The sequence below is a fragment of the Sprattus sprattus genome (assembly GCF_963457725.1).
Source record: "Sprattus sprattus genome assembly, chromosome: 7".
NCBI lineage: Eukaryota > Metazoa > Chordata > Actinopteri > Clupeiformes > Clupeidae > Sprattus > Sprattus sprattus.
Window position 1 is genome coordinate 3446574 of NC_137926.1, and position 18046 is coordinate 3464619.

An 18046-nucleotide genomic window follows, 5' to 3' on the forward strand; every position below is an offset into this window, starting at 1 on the left:
TGGATGGTTAGGTCAGGCCTGGAGACATTTCAGTGGTCTTGTTAGCGCATAAATACATAAACATATCTCATGTCCTTATCTCATTAAGTGGTCAAAAAATGACACATGACACATCATCCAACTCCTCTCTCAGAGTTCACCCAGGTTCACCCCGGAACCTTCCATCTGTGCTTGTCATAGAGCCAAATGTGGTTGGGAAATGGAGTATCGGATTGATATCGTTCTACTTTTGGGATCCTAATGGATGATTACTTAGTGCTATTTTTGAAGATCAATCCCTCAATCCACTGCTGGGTCAGACAGCTAGACCATTGATTGTTACATTTGTGCTAGAGCCTATCGCAGCTCACGTTTCATATGGATGCAAGCAGAAAGAAAATCTTCTGAGGTTTTCTACCTAAGACGGAGAGAGTTCTCAGCTTTCCTTTGGGATGTTACTGTTGATCCCGCTGCAGATTATGAGGATCTTCACAAATGGTGCCTTCACCAAAAGTGCCCAGAGCATGCTAGCAAGGGTCAGAGGGAAATGTCAGATGTAACGACTTGCAGGTGATCTTTGTTTCTTTCACCTTTTCACTGCTAGTGTGTGTGTGTGTGTGTGTGTGTGTGTGTGTGTGTGTGTGTGTGTGTGTGTGTGTGTGTGTGTGTGTGTGTGTATGCTGCAGAGTGACTATTGTTTGGGCTTTTTCATTTTATTTTTTAAAATTTCTATTTAGTCTTTCGGTTTCAGTTTAGTTTGAGTTAGTTTTACAAGCGCAAGTAGTTTTATTTTGGGATTTTGAGGAATTTACTAGATTTAGGTCCGTTTTTATTTAGTTTTAGTGTTTAGTGTAGTTTCTCAGGTATTATGAAGTAAGCCTTGATTTTCTAGAAGCTGAAAAAGTTAGGATGAAAGAATGCATCACATCAAATAAGATTTATTTCATACATCCTTTATCCTTTTTATTAGGCCAGTATATCTCAAGAAGTCAAACGAAACAGGACAAAGTGGTCTAGCAACCATAGCCCACATCAAGGGGAAAAAAGTAGCTGATTTGACCTAGAATTCTGTTCAATGTGTTTTTTTTTGTTTTTTTTCTTGGGCCATTTTATTTGTATTCCAGTAAATTAACTGATCTTTTCACTGTTAGTCTTTAGTCAGTTTTAGTTAACTTTAATAACCCTGGTTAGCCTGCTGTCAAGATTGTGTAAAAGAGTCTTTAATGAGGACACATCTTGCCAGATGGCCCTAGGCTTCGAATCTGACTTCCATGCCCTATTTCATTCTCCATCTCTGGGTTGGACGAGTGCAGAGAAAGTGCCCTCATTTTTCTGTGAGCTTGAGCCTCGGTGGGAAAGATCCGTTTCTTCTTGTGCTGTCACTATGCAACCAGACTCCTTCTCGTTTCCGCCTCTCTATGTACTCAAAGGGCCGTTTGGAGTGTCTCCGTTCGGACGTGAGAAATGCACACAAAATGTGAGGAATAAGGAGGGGTTTTCTGTTCCCCTTTTGGAGTAGGTCTTAAAAGAAACGAATATGTAAAAGAAGGACATGGAGTTCATACACATGGCAAGAGAAACGTGGAAATATGTCCTCATTCATCTGGGAAACTGCCTAAGACCAAGCCCAGGTCTAGGAAAAACTCTGTCAGTAATACGCACTGAATATAGAACAAGCTGGATACCTAGGCTACAGGTTTCAAGCACCAAAAAACACGACTAGTTTTTTCACAGTGTATCAGAAGTGTTTCGTCAAAGTCAAAGTAGCTTTATTGTCGATTACTTCACATGTTTCCCACTCTCCCCACAGTGAAACATATAAAGTGCACAGGCACAGCAGATAAACATTTCCTGTTCCTGCTCCTGTTCATTCTTGTTCTTCTCCTCAAATACCTTCGTTTTTATCCCTTGGTCTCCGACACATGATGTCGATTTGTACTCAAACTTCAACTCTGGGGGGATGCTGGAGGAAGACCTGACCTCCCAGAGGCTTCTGAGGGTCCTCGGAGAGCGAGGGAATGAACTTTTAACAGCCGCCAGAGACAGTCAGAATTATCACCGCATCAAAAGAGGGCTTTTGGGGGCAGCTTAAGAGGTCAGCCGTGCCAAGGACTTACAAACATCCTCTTAGCACCGCAAGCTCCATTGTGAAGTAGCGACTTCAGTGCGACTTTAGTGCGATCACGTAGCGACTTTAGTGCGATCACTCTCACTCTCACTGTGCAATCCTATAAGGCCATTAGTGCAGGTCGGAGTACATGGAGGTCAGACGAGGAAATATCGACTTAAGATGTGGTCAGAAATAGTCATTCGTTCGCCATTAATACCACTGACGGTTACTACAGAGATGGATTTCCATTCCATTGTCGTGTCACCCAGATTACCATGCTGGGTTTAATCTTTTGAAATATGTAGTATCCATTTGTCATATTTTCACTTGCTTTTAAAGGGGAAACCACCAGAGGTAAGATCAGCTTTATGATGTCTGTGCAAGAGGAGTGTAGGAGAAAAGCAACAAAACGAACCCAAAAGCACAAGGCTAGGTTTCATTTCATTTATTTTGAATAGACTGTAGTGCAAGTTACAGCTTGCTACGCCCAGCATTGAATTGTCCCCCCTGAGGTAGTTGGTACATCCTGTAGTGGATTAAACTGTAAAATGTAAACAGTGAACTTAGACCCTTGCATAGGTCACATTTTTATGTAGGACTGATAAAAAGCTGAAAAGCATCTCAAATGTTATAAAAGCTGAAAAGCATCTCAAATGTTATAAAAGTACAAAATGAATAGGATGATAAACAATAAAACTCAGAAGTGTTTCAATTTTTTTGATACACACATCATTTTAGTCTCCAGCATGAGACTTTCAAACGTGTAGCACAACGGCCTGGATTATTTCATATGACATCATTCCATTTTTGGGATCCTAATGTATGATTACTTAGTGCTATTTTTGAAGATCAATCCCTGTCCACAATTGGGTCAGACAGCTAGACCATTGATTATTACATTTGTGCTCGAGTATGTCTTTCGCTGCTCACTTTTCATATGGATGCAAGCAGAAAAAAAATCTTCTGAGGTTTTCTACCTAAGACAGAGAGAGTTCTCAGCTTTCCTTTGGGATGTAATGCTTGATCCGCTGCAGATTATGAGGATCTTCACAAATGGTGCCTTCACCAAAAGTGCCCGGAGCATGCTGGCAAGGGTCAGAGGGAAATGTCAGATTTGACGACTTGCAGGTGATCTCTCCGGGTTTGTTTCTTTCACCTTTCCACTGCTAGTGTGTGTGCAGCAAGGTTATGAATTCCGTCTATGCAAGTGCGGCAAGCCAGACTATTCTCATTTGTAGTTCCACGTTGGTGGAACGAACTGCCTAGTACTACCAGAGCAGTGGCGTCCCTCTCTACCGTCAAAAAGCTTTTGAAGACCATACCCTTCAGAGAGCACCTCCCTTCCTAACTGGCACTTCGACTAGCGCTTACCTTGCACTTACAGCAGTGCACTTCTTTTTCTTTTCTATTTAGTTTTTTTCTATTTCTTACGTAAAGTAGTATTTATTGTTACACCAGGTTTCCATTGCTTGCAGATTGACTGTTCTCTCCCTTGCACGTCGCTTTGGACAAAAGCGTCTGCTAAATGACTAAATGTAAATGTAAATGTAAATCCTACATACTGCTCCCTTCTCAGAAAATTGGTATGTAAATATAGAAGGGTGGCAACTAACACACTACGAGTTGCAAGTCCAAAGTTCAACCAACTGAAATGATAGCAAGTTAACACTTGCAGCATATAGGCCTCATTTTTGGAGCATCTGTAGTCACTAGCTCTGCTTTTTTAGAAGGCAAGCACTCCAACAACCAGTTTTTTATTAGTCTATCATCAGTTAAAAAAAAAAAAAAACCTAAACAGGAACAGGCTTTGAACTAGTAATTACAACTTTGCGTTGTTGGCATCAAATGACATTTCACAAATTGTGATCAGCTTTGTTCTTTTACCTCTAGCCTGGTCTGTGCCAGCGTTTTGCTCTCTGTGTGGTCACAGTAGCAAAGTCTCTGCAAGGTTTCTGTGCACGCTACCACTGCCAACATTCACTTAGTGACTCCAGGCTACTGGAGGGCAAATGGTTAAACCAGAGCTTTTATTCTCATAAATTGGTGTGACTCGAAAAGGATTTAAAAATAACCATATTTCCCATGTGAAACTGCCCATACACAGATTTTAAGTAGCACGTGATAGACCAGAAATGATTCTAGGTTGACTCACGTTCTCTGTACCACCATTGTTACATCAGTCAGAAAGTCCCCAGTAGTTAAGAAAAGTAGTTTCAGCGTTAACCACCTCTTTGTCCTCAGACGCTGCCTGGAGCCATTATTAGGGCATACCAGTTGCCTCAGTCACTGCCGTGACAAAGTGACAAAGTGGCAGGCTTTCATTCCAGCTCGTGTTAGTCCTCCAGGTGACCAGGGCGGCTTCTAGGCAGTCAGAACAGGTTTGGGGACTCGTGTGGGTGTCTCTGTCTCGCTCACAGACCACACAGTTTGGGGACGTCTCTGCCTCGATCGCAGGCGACACAGGTGACTTCCTAATTGTAGCGAGTCGAGCATTTCTTCAAAGAAAGAAGCGCTCAGAGAAGCAGGGGAGTAGAGTTGTGCCCTTACATGTATTATTGCATGTGTTCAGGGTCTGTGTAGGGGAGTAGAGTTGTGCCCTTACATGTATTATTGCATGTGTTCAGTGTCTGTGTAGGGGAGTAGAGTTGTGCCCTTACATGTGTTATTGCATGTGTTCAGGGTCTGTGTAGGGGAGTAGAGTTGTGCCCTTACATGTGTTATTGCATGTGTTCAGGGTCTGTGTAGGGGAGTAGAGTTGTGCCCTTACATGTATTATTGCATGTGTTCAGTGTCTGTGTAGGGGAGTAGAGTTGTGCCCTTACATGTGTTATTGCATGTGTTCAGTGTCTGTGGTGTAGTTACAACGTCAGGAAGTAGGTGCCTCAGATGGATGACTGGAGGCAAGAGCCACTGTGTTGTTTGGTCTCATTCAATTGGTTTTAGTTTCTTCAGGCAGGCAAAGCATGTGCAGGTTGGGCTTTAATCTGGTGTTTACTATTGGCTGCTTGACAATCACAAAATAGTTTGTGTTTAAGTCTCTGTGCTCCCAGAGCAGTTTCTGAGCGATGAGTTCAGACAAACTTCTCCAGAGTGTCAGTGTCCTTTGCAAGGGAAACATGCTGAAATACTGCCACCTTGTGAGGCTGATCCTTCTGTTTTTTTCACGAACTTAAAGCAACCCTGTTTGATTCATTTGCTGTTCTCATGGCCTCAGTACTAAAAGCTAAGGCAGTGTTCACCTCAAAGCCCATACAGAGATGAAAAATTAGCTCCTTGTAGAAATCCATTAAACTCCCGTTAGTCGTCGTGTGAAGTGCAGTTATCGACTGGATGTGATGGAAAAAAAACCTCTGCTCTTCTTGGCAGAGCACCCCCTTTCCTCTTTTCCATCGCAGCGAGTTTCTTTCTTCACCGAGTCCTGTTGGCAGTGTCCACGGCAGGGGTGGCGACGGTGGGTGTGTTTGCTCTGTGTTTCCGTCCGCGTCTGACAGCCAAGAGAAAGACGCGGGCCAGTGCCACCCACGGCCCTGGTGTTTGTTGGGAGTCCGCCCAGCACTTCCTCTGCCCGCCATCTTCACGGGGTGGTACACAGTGGGGTAGTGTTCCCAAGCCACACTGGCACCATTCAGCCTCCGCCGCCCCTACAACGCTCCCTGAAAACACCAGACAAATAATGATGTAGTGAGAAGTAAAAGTAGGCCAATTAGGAAGTTGTGCCCAAGGATTTGTTGTTATTTGATGTTTTCCATAGATTGAGTTTCAAATGTTATCTGGCGATCTATGGTATGATAACGTGTGAGATCAGGCAGTGTTTGATGATGACAGATGCATGACTTGTGCAGATAGATATATCGGTGTGTGTTCAGGTCATTCATTTGTGTGTTTTCTGTTTCTAGTGTCATCGACCGGAACTGAAACGCTGCCGGATAAGGAGACGAGTGGTGAGAGTTTGGACGCAGAGCTCTGCCTGCAGGAGGATGACATCGAGCTGGACGAGACCTCGCTCTTCCAGGAGATCGACCGCGAGCTGGCCAGCCTGCTGAGCGGCCTGAAGGCCCAGTGTCGGGATGCAGGCCTGGACCCCCCGGACGACCTGGACTACGACGACGACGACGACATCATCTCACCGCAGGCTAGCCTCCGCACCCGCCCTTCCTCTTCCTCATCGGCTATGATCCCCTGCAACGGCACCAGCGATGGGCGGACGGCCTCCGTGGCCACCATTGGCGGTACCGCCACCCCCACCGCTGCAGCCAACAATCAGAACGGCTGCTCCGAGGCCGGCTTGGAGGCAGACGAGAACGGCGGGGAGCCCGGGCGCTCGCTCCTGGCGCAGTCGGACAGCTTCATCCTGGACTCGTGGGCGGAGGCGCTGGGGCAGGACTCGCTCTCGCTCAGCTCCGTCACGGAGGAACTGCAGGCGCTGAGCGCCGGGCTGATGGCGCTCGACGGCAGGAATGCCAGCGGCGCCGGCCAAGACAAACCTCCACCGCCACCGCCGCCAGCAGCCGGCACATCTGGAGACGATTCTCCTACGGTGGCTGAGGGGGGACGTCCCTCCTGTACTGAGACCCAGAAGCAGACGGAGGCTGGTATGGAGGCTGGTATGGAGGCCGGTCCCCTCAGCGGAGACAGCGGAGGGCTGCTGGAGGAGTCCAGCAAGATCCTGGCCGAGTTCCCGGTGATCTTCACGGCCTTCCTGGACGGGGGCCAGTCGCGGGAGAAACCCCCGAAGAAGCTGCGCTTCATGGAGAGCAGAGAGGACAGCGGCGGCGGCGGGGCGCAGGGCTCCGGCGGCAGCGGGGCTGTGAACGGGACCGGGGGAGAGGAGGGGACGCACCCAGAGGTGCAGCCGCAGCTCCCCCGCGACACCACCCCGTCCCTGGGGACCTCGGGGGCCATGGAGAGGCCCCTGCTGGAGGCGCTTGAGGACGAGGTGTTCAGGGCCGTCCCCGAGGTGTGTGTGCTGAGCCCGGAGAGTGAAGCAGCGTCGGAACACAGCTCAAGGTAAACACACTTACGCCTCGAATGTTACGGGAACAAATAAGAAACTCTTAAAGTCTGCAAATAATCTCCACAGCCATGTATGGAAAGATGTGCCAAAAGAACTGTATGTCGTGAACCACATTGATAGTCTTGTGGCTGGATAAGTCCTTTTGTTGTGAGTAGTTCTACATACTGCGGTGTGTGTTTCCTCCTGTGCTTTATGATGCTGTGTGTGTGTTTCATGTTGTGTTGCATGCTGTGGTGTGTGTGTCCACTGATGCACAGTTCCTGCAAACTGGGCTCCTATCTCTGGGTCTGTTCCCTGCAGTGCTCGGCACCAGTCCAACGGTTACCATAAACACAGACCTAGATGGAAACCATCAGTGAAACCAAGATACAATACCGGAAAGCTGTTGTTTTGCTTGACTCTTAGCACCAGGAAGTGGAGAGGTGTAAGGCCACTGGGTTAATAGTGGAATCATGTGCCTATGACTTCCTCTGGGGGCTTAACTGTGGCCGACCGCAGATGCTGCTCAAAAGCCTCAGTCACTTTAAACCTTTGATGTGTTATGCTGTCAAGCAGGAAATAATAGGCTAGCGTTAGTAAATCTGAGTCTGTCTACCTTGCTGTTGATTTCTGGGCCTTTTTATTTATTTAACAAAAATTGTAATGGTGGAATAATAAGAAAAAAAGGTTATTTAGTGAAAATGCAAAACACACTTCTTAAGCTACCAACCAGAAGGCTTAACCACACACACAGATGAGCTTTTATTTGTTTTGCTAATCGGTATATTTGTAACGGCCCTCAGCTCTCATTTCAGTAGGCCTTATTCCCAACCTCGAACACTCATGCAGAACCCACACACCGTACAAAACCTAACTCAAACACACACACACACACACACACACACACACACACACACACACACACACAGCACCCACACACACACATACACAGACACACAGCACCCACACACACACATACAGCACCCACACAGCATACAAAATGTAACTCAAAACACACACACATACACCACACACACACATACAGCACCCACACACCATACAAAAATGTACTCAAACACACATACAGCACCCACACACACACACAAAACTGTATTTGATCACATTTGTGGATCTTCTCTGCAAGCCTTTCATAGATACTGTCCCTTAACCTATAGTAGGAATGCTGCACCACACTGACGGTGAACAGTATAGTTGTGATGGCTCAACCTCCAGGTTCCCTTCTCCTTAACCCCACACTCTCCTCGCTGTCCACAGGAGCTTTACTCAAACACACATACAGCACCCACACACCATACAGCACCCACACACACACACATAGAGCACCCACACACCATACAGCACCCACACACACACATACAGCACCCACACACACATACAGCACCCACACACTGACGGTGAACAGTATAGTTGTGATGGCTCAAAGTCCAGGTTCCCTTCTCCTTAACCCCACACTCTCCTCGCTGTCCACAGGAGCGCTGAGGAGGCCAAGTCCTCGGAGGCCGAGTCGGCCAAGAGGTCGCAGACGAGCGAAGAGGCCACGGACGTGTTCAGCTCGCACTTCGAGAGCATCGTGGAGTCGGACCGCCTGCGCGGAACGTTCTACAGCAGCCTGGACTCTCTGGACGCCCTCTCCTCGGCCGACGACGAGCCCGAGCCCGAGCCCGAGCCCTCCTTCACCTTTGACCTCCCGCTGACCCCCCTGATCCAGCAGCGGCTCAAGGAGGGCAGCCACTTCCACTCGGACGGCGCGGCGGAGTTCGGGGGGCGCCAGGAGGTGCTCAGCGTCACGGCGACCGGCAGGAGCGGCAGGGGCGCCCTGGAGATGACCACGTCCTTTGTGGACGTGATGAGCGACAGCTCCGTCTCCACGGAGACAGACACCACGTGGAGCAGACACTCCAGTGACGGACACTTGAGCGGTGGCCTCTCTGCCGGGCCGGTGTCGAACGGAGTGGTGGACAATGCGGGACAGGACTCTAAAGAGTGGCTGCAGGGCTGCCAGAGGTAGGACTGCGGGGGTTTGTGTCTCTTTTCCAGCGGAGGTGATGGATTATGGATGCGCGTCTTAAAGGGATAGCTCACTCATTCTGCTCCCTCAGTTAGCCAAACTAACACTTTAATTGGGCTTGAATTCCTTTTTTTCCTAACATTTTATGTTTAACATACAACAGAAATAGACATGCATCAAATTGTGGACCCCCTCGAAAACGAGATGGTACATCTCAAGGGGTTAATCCAGAAATCCCCCCCCCCCCCAAAAAAAAGGCAAATTAAATACCAATGAGACAATGTAGTGTTATGCTAACATAATAGGAGTTAGCTATCCCTTTAACATTTAAAGAGCTGATCGATATGACCAGTTAAGGGAATCCCAATCATCCTGTTATTGTAGGGTGTTTATGCTGGAGTTATCTTGATATGTGTTGGTGTATGTTGCCCCCTGCTGGAGGGAAGGATGTATTGCACTTGTGATGTGAGCAAGCAGAGTGTTCACGGTTGCCTTGACTCATCTCTCCGTGAATGAGTGCATTGAGTTCACTGTGTTCTCATCATTTGAATGGGAAGGTAGAAGGAAGCTGTACGTACAGGAAATGGAAAAAGAATGTTGAATGTAGAATGGTTGATTAGTTGGTCATGTTATAAAAAGACTTGTCTTGCTATAAAAAGACAAGTCTTGCTTTACAGGCTGTTGCTACACTAATAATGTTTTTAAAGACTGCGGATTTAGCTTGTGTCACATATCTCTGATGACAGTGTAGGCTGCTTCAGTAGACCAGACCCAATGATAGCTTAGCCATCTGCTACATGCATTCACATGGCTTTAATGAGATTATAATAGTAGTTTTATAATAGTAGCCTCTAACTTCAGAACCTTACTGTACATATTTTTTGTACCTCACTTCTATGTATTTCTTATGTCACTAATGATGCACAGCTTCAAATCACTCAGAAGCATTAAAAGTAGCTTTCTGAGGCCTGAAGTAGGCAAGTATTTTATTTGAAACAAAATTACTAATTCACAAGGCTATATTTTGTGAAATTGTTTTGAAGTAGCCACATACAGTTCATTGCACTGAATTCACTTTCTCGTTACAAAAGTACTGTTTGACTCAATATATTTTTCACGGGTCAATCCACCTCAAATTAGACCAAGTTAAAGTATTCATGTCATAAAGGGACCTTCTTCCATCAGGATTGTAACTCTTGATTTGAAAACAGTCATTTGAAGTGTGGTGTTGGAAAATCAAAGGGTGTAATGGCGACCTCTACAGTCAAAAACATGTAACACATCTTCAGCAAGATGCTTAATTACAGCTCATAAAAATTACATGAGGTTTGACATATTTAATAAAGGGTTTGATTTATGTTAGCTTTGCTTTGCAATATCACATTCCATTTAAGTCCTTACTCATTAAAAAGCACTTAATTCAGCAACCATTTTAGCATATTTGTGGTTTTTGGCATGACCTGTGAAAACATTGTCAAATTCATCCCTGATTCATCTCTAACTAGCCCACGTGTGGAAGACATACTCTAGCCCACAGGATGCTTTGATTAACACAGTCAGTCTCCTGCTGGTACCCAGTGTTTCTCATTGCAGATGGAATGGGCTCATCCTAAATGTTTGTCATCATTTATCACACTATCAACACCTTTTGTACACATTCATCCGATCATAACAAAGCAACATTGTCTTCTAAGTATACATATATGCATATAATTATGCAGCCCTCAAGTTTAAAGGTCTGCCTATTCTCTCTAACTATAATCCAACACATATAAGCCCGGAGCGGCAGTGGATTATCACTGTAATGGTGTCTCCACTAAAGTGTTCAGTGGATGATCACACTAATGGTGTCTCCAATAAAGTGTTCAGTGGATGACCACACTAATGGTGTCTCCAATAAAGTGTTCAGTGGATGATCACACTAATGGTGTCTCCAATAAAGTGTTCAGTGGATGATCACACTAATGGTGTCTCCAATAAAGTGGCTATCAGGGCTCGTTGTCATGGCTGCCATGTTTAGTTTCGTGCTATGTCACTTCCTCCCGTGGCTGCCATGTTTAATTTCATGCTATGTCACTTCCTTCCTTGGTAAATAATGGATGTTGGGACCTGACCTGCAAGCCAAAGCAGAACCCTGGTGTGGGCGGGTGGGCGATCATGCCACACTCTCTGCCTGCATCCTGCTATCATTCACATGTTAGAGACTTTTTACACAAGTAGAAAGATACATAGGATCATTTACATCTGCGTTTAATTAAGTTCAAGCGTGTGAGAACTGGTCTCAGAGGAGCCATATAAAAGCTTTGAAATTGTATCATCAGTGCGTGGGAAGACTACTTCAGACCCAAATAAATCTCAAATGTATCAAAATATCTTTCAGCTGAGCTTCACATCTTCTGGTTGTGAAATGTAGTTACAGTCTGAATGTACACATGGAGACACATTCACATGTACACACATTCACATGTACACACATTCACATGTACACACATTCACATGTACACACATTCACATGTAGACACATTCACATGTACACACATTCACATGTAGACACATTCACATGTAGACACATTCACATGTACACACATTCACATGCAGACACATTCACATGTAGACACATTCACATGTAGACACATTCACATGTACACACATTCACATGTACACACATTCACACATGCAGACACATTCACATGCAGACACATTCACATGCAGACACATTCACATGCAGACACATTCACATGCAGACACATTCACATGTACACATTCACATGTCGACACATCCACAGTCTAAATGTAAACATTCACATGTAAACACATTCACATCCAGACACATTCCATGTAGGCACATTCACATGTAGACACATTCACAGTCTAAATGTAAACATTCACATGTAAACACATTCACATGTAAACACATTCACACGTAGACACATTCACATGCAGACACATTCACATGTAGGCACATTCACATGTACACACATTCACATGCAGACACATTCACATGTAGACACATTCACACGTAGACACATTCACATGTAGACACATTCACAGTCTAAATGTAAACATTTACATGTAGACACATTCACACGTAGACACATTTACATGTAGACACATTCACATGTAAACACATTCACATGTAAACACAGTCTGAGCCTGTATGGAGAAACGGGCCGGGTGGGTAGGTGGGCAATGCAGCATGTGACAGATATTTGCCCTGCAGAGGTTTGTAAGACTGCAGGAAATTCTTGAGCATATTAAGGCCTGCTGAGGTTGGGGTCGTAGGCTCCTCACTGGGAGCACAAAGCTCTCTTTCTTACCAGGGGTGCAGCCCCATACTCCCTTAACCAGGGGTGCAGCCCCACGCCCCCTAACCAGGGGTGCAGCCCCACGCCCCCTAACCAGGGGTGCAGCCCCACGCCCCCTAACCAGGGGTGCAGCCCCACGCCCCCTAACCAGGGGTGCAGCCCCACGCCCCCTAACCAGGGGTGCAGCCCAATACTCCCTTAACCAGGGGTGCAGCCCCACGCCCCCTAACCAGGGGTGCAGCCCCAAAACCCCGAACCAGGGGTGCAGCCCCATACTCCCCTAACCAGGGGTGCAGCCCCACGCCCCCTAACCAGGGGTGCAGCCCCATACTCCCCGAACCAGGGGTGCAGCCCCATACTCCCTTAACCAGGGGTGCAGCCCCACGCCCCCTAACCAGGGGTGCAGCCCCAAAACCCCGAACCAGGGGTGCAGCCCCACGCCCCCTAAAGACTCTCTTTCTTTCCAGGGGTGCAGCCCCAAAAACTCCTTAATACTCTCAGACATTGGCCTTGATATTCCTTCACCTCTGTGTGTGTGTGTGTGTGTGTGTGTGTGTGTGTGTGTGTGTGTGTGTGTGTGTGTGTGTGTGTGTGTGTGTGTGTGTGTGTGTGTGTGTGTGTGTGTGTGTGTGTGTGTCTGTGTGTGTGCGTGTGCTCATAAACACTGTGTGATGTGAGGTACATTAGAAGCTGAGAAACATGATTTAGGTGTGTTAAATGAGAAGAATGATGTAGGTGTGTCAAACATGTTTTATTTGTGAAGTATCCCCGTTACAGTCATTGTAATATACATCATCCTCCCTCCCTCTCTCGTTTGACCTGATCGGATGAAATGTAGTTTAAGGTTGAGCACCGATAACCTTTCCTGGTAGTGGATTGTCCTGTGCTGAGTCTATTTACAATTTTCCAAGCTGGTTTGAATTTTAGACAAAAGAATCATCTTCAACCACATAAAGAGACTGCATGTCGGTCAGAAGAGTTAGTAGGATCACCACAATGTGTGTCCACAATAGCAGGGTTCACTGGAACTATTTAGAAAAACTACAATGCTTATATTTTGCTATTATATAAATATATTTATTTACTGGTTTGGCTGGTCAGACAATAACTATTTATTCTAATGAGGGTAACATGACTTGCACTACTCGACAGGGTGCAAGTGCAGAAAAAAAACACCGTCATTTGAACTGGTACACTGCTCAAAAGTACAACTATTACAGTTTCCATAGTCACTCCAAGACCAATTAAGACGTTAAACATGGATAAACATGGATTTTCTGTAAAGTTTTGCTCCGTTTCATTAGCCTAGTATAATCTTGATTTTACGCTTGAGCTGAAAACTTTTCCACTATTGCATTTGAAGTGGCAGCTAGCATACTACCTCTATCAGGATCAATGAAAACCACATCCCATAATACCCCATTGATATCCAGTGGTTTCCACGGCAGTGAGGTAGCCTGTGCTCTGATGCCTTTGACAGGTCCCATCAGAGGATATTTACCGCTGCGTTATTTATAGCCCCACTAAACCTCCCAGTCGTGCTGCCGCAAACCATCCATCACATGACTCCCCTTATGTCTTAGACATGTGAAACACACACACACACACACTCTCTTTTCACAGAGACATACAACCCACACTTTTACACACACACACACACACACACACAATTACTGACACTCTCACTCAACTCACCCTCTCACAGATTTACACTTTACACTCATTCAGTCTTTCTATCTATCCTTGCTTACTTGAGCCTGTGTGTGTGTGTGTGTGTGTGTGTGTGTGTGTGTGTGTGTGTGTGTGTGTGTGTGTGTGTGTGTGTGTGTGTGTGTGTGTGTGTGTGTGAGAGCTCCCAGCAGCCCTCTGTTGCCCTGCCGCAGATGGAGCACGAGGCAGGAGTCTGGGCGATGTTGTTGTTTAGTTTTTTCCCCTCCCTCCCTTCCTTCCCTCCTTCCCTCCTTCTGTTTTGTTTCCCCTCCTCCTCTCCTCCTCTCCTCCTCTCTTATCCTCACCGGATCCCAGGCAGTGTGTGGCCTGACTGGAGGACTCACTCGCTGGGCTCTCTGTGCTCTCCCTCTCCCTCTCTCTCTCTCTCTCTCTCTCTCTCTCTCTCTCTCTCTCTCTCTCTCTCTCGCTCCCTCGCTCACACACGCTCCCGGCCGCCCGCCCCCCCCGTCTCAGTCCCGTCCTCATGATTAAGCAGAAAAAAAAGCCCCAGCACTGCCGTGTGCGTACCTGAGCTCAGCCGGCCGGCTCCTGAGCAACACAGAGCTTCATCCTCATCCTCGTCTTCCTCAGGCTCGGGGTGGGGTGGGGTGGGGGGGGGGGCACCCGCTCCTCATGTAGGTCAAATCAGTGACCGAGGGGACGCTGCCGGTCACGTGGTGCGGAGAGGGAGCTGAAGACTTTATCAAGCTAGGACTTTTTTCTTTTTTTCTTTTCTTTTCCTCTTTTTCTTCCTCCACCTGCTCCTCCTCCTCCTCCTCCCCTCTGCCCCCTCCTTGAGCGGCGCGTCTCCTATGGGCTCCTTTGTGTCGGGATGTTTCTCCGAGGCCGGCCTATCCGAAGCCGCTCGCCGCGCCTCCATCCAGTAAGTCTCGACCTTCAGCTCTGCATTACACGCTCGTTTATCGTCATGACGATGGCAGTAAGTGGAGGATGCGAGTAGGGAGACGAGCAGTCAGGTTTCTCCTTCCTCTCCTCCTCTCTGCTGTGTGTGTGTGTGTATGGGTGTGTGTGTGTGTGTGCGTGTGTGTTTGTGTGTTCCTGTTTCTGTGTGCTTGTGAGTATGTGTGTATGAGAGAGAGCTAGGGAGAGACGGAGCACTGCAGCAATCTCTTCCACACACACGCACACACAGGCACACACACACACACACACACACACACACACTCTCTCACTGCCTCATCACATGCGTCCTTGCTTCAGGAGAAAAGAGCCAAGTGAAGGTTGTCAGAGGTAGAGCGGGGAGTGTGTTATCCGTGCCGGTCTTATTGCAGCGCTGCGTTCTCCGAGCCGTCACCCCTGCTCTCCGTGCGAGTGGACTGCTCTTTAATCCAGCAGGGAGGAAGCAGGAGTGTGACGTCGAGTCTGATGAATGAAGGAGAAATACCCCCTGATACCCGTGCCTGTGCCCCTCACAGTCTCACACCCCCCCCTCCGCACATAAGCGTCTTAACCTACTGCCTAGTTAAACGGACACAGGGGGGAGGAACTGCAGCTTGTCAAATATTGTTATAAACTTGTTATTTAGGTTTAGGAGGTAAACAAAAAAAGCTTTTAGCCTGACTAACTCAAGAAAGCATAACAAAGTGTGTATTTATATGAATGTATGCATCGTAGGTCAGCTGAAGTGTGTATTTACCATATGAATGTAAGCATCGTACGTCAGCTGAAGTGTGTGTTTACCATATGAATGTAAGCATCTAAGAGCATCTGAGCATAACTGGATAAACTATCTGTGTGACATCATCCTGTAACCGTGGGCTTCTGGTGTGAGTGTCACATGCTGTGCTCCCCCCCCTCCCCCCGATTGCCGATTCTCCGTACATTACTGTGAGAGGCTGGCGTGGCTATTCTCCGTACATTTCTGTGAGAGGCTGGCGTGGCTATTCTCCATACATTACTGTGAGAGACTGGCGTGGCTATTCTCCGTACATTTCTGTGAGAGGCTGGCGTGGCTATTCTCCATACATTACTGTGAGAGACTGGCGTGGCTATTCTCCGTACATTACTGTGAGAGGCTGGCGTGGCTATCTTTCGTACATTACTGTGAGAGGCTGGCGTGGCTATTCTCCGTACATTACTGTGAGAGGCTGCCGTGGCTATTCTCCGTAGATTACTGTGAGCGCTGGCTATTCTCCGTACATTACTGTGAGAGGCTGGCGTGGCCAGAATACAAATCACCCTGGCCGCATCTCATACGCTCCCTCCAGCATTGGGTTGGGATTCATAAATTACTCAGGCAGGGCAGCACTAACTCCTCAAGGGCTTGCAGTGTTCAATCCTCTGTCCCGCAGGCAGTGTGTGTGTGTGCGCGCGTGTGTGTGTGCGCGTGTGTGTGTGTGTGTGTGTGTCTGTGTCTGTGTGTGTGTGTGTGTGTGTGTGTGTGTGTGTGTGTGTGTGTGTGTGTGTGTGTGTGTGTGTGTGTGTCTGTGTGTGTGTGTCTGTGTGAGAGTGTGTGAATGTGTGAGTGTGTGTGCGTGTGTGTGAGTGAAGGGATATGTCATTTAGTTAGTCTTAGCAGTTGGGCGAAAAAGACCACAAGCTCTCTTGCAGATGAAAGCAAGTGCACTTAGAAATGCTGAGGTAATTAACTGTGCATACATCTGATCCAAATGGAGGTCTTAAAATACAGCTGAGCGTGCCCAGTGCAGAGCCTCAGTTTCCTTTCGCTGTAACTGAATACTATGGCTAACAGAACATCACACGTGAGGTAATGCTAACACAAGATCACACATGAGCTAATGCTAACAGAACATCACACGTGAGGTAATGCTAACACAAGATCACACATGAGCTAATGCTAACAGAACGTCACACATGAGGTAATGCTAACACATAAGGTAATGCTAACAGAAGATCACACATGAGGTAATGCTAACAGAAGATCACACATGAGGTAATGCTAACAGAAGATCACACATGATGTAATGCTAACGCTAACAGAAGATCACACATGAGGTGATGCTAACCCTAGATAACACATGAGGTAATGCTAACAGAAGAAGGTCATGTTTGTGTGCTTGGTCCTTGCTACAGAACATTGACAGCCATTACAAGGAAAGGTGAATTAGGAAATGGTGCATGCAAAATGGCTCAGCAGTCTGTGTGTGTGTGTTTGTGTGTGTGTGTGTGTGTGTGTGTGTGTGTGTGTGTGTGTGTGTGTGTGTGTGTGTGTGTGTGTGTCTGTGTCCTTGTCCTTCATCCTTCCCTAGAAGGTCAACGATGGCGCCCAGATATATAAATGTCAGCTTGAGTTCTCACACACTGCAACCTGCCTGCTGTGCGTGCAGTGACCCCGAGGCTCACAAGGGCGGCGCCGTCTTTCCTTGATCGACAGCCGTGATGTGTGGTCATGTGATTCACACCCAGACTGACAGCTCCCAGCCGTGTGGCTGCTTACACTGTCGGGCGATGTCACTTCCTGGCTCAGTGGATTAGAGGTGGCATCAGCGGCGCTTCCGTGCCGACGGTGTGTGACTCAGCAGAGGCTGCGCCGTGCCAGATGTTTGCCGTGCGACCCCCCGACGCGCTGCTTGCCCACGCAGGCCAGCCTGGGTCTGTGCCAGATGTTTGCTGTGCCGCAGACAAACGCTGTTTTTTTGTAGAGTTTTTAACTGAAGCCTTTGTCAGACTTGTTAATAGTTAAAGCGAATATTTTTTTTTTTGACTTTGACTTTGACGACACCCAGTTTCTCTGACATGACGACACCCAGTTTCTCAGTTGCAAGTGCATGACACAAGACCAACCAACACCAAAGCCACAGGCTGAGTGCCCAGGGATTCCACACACACACACACACACACACACAAACACTGCTGAAGGACCCAGGGATCCAACACACACACTGCTGAAGGACCCAGAGACCCCCCCCCCCACACACACACATTGCTGAAGGACCCTG

The 18046-nt window shown here is 47.2% G+C and overlaps 1 protein-coding gene across 1 annotated transcript in view; it reads left to right on the top strand.

Moving 5' to 3' along the window:
* The window catches only part of psd3l (pleckstrin and Sec7 domain containing 3, like), a gene marked incomplete at its 5' end in the record, with an annotated part of 108853 nt that overhangs the window by 12634 nt on the left and 78173 nt on the right, over positions 1–18046 (top strand). The window contains 2 exons of the mRNA XM_080842576.1: positions 5986–7096; positions 8574–9107. Coding sequence (XP_080698702.1) covers positions 5986–7096; positions 8574–9107 — 1645 coding nt within the window. The remainder of the gene's footprint in view (positions 1–5985; positions 7097–8573; positions 9108–18046) is intronic.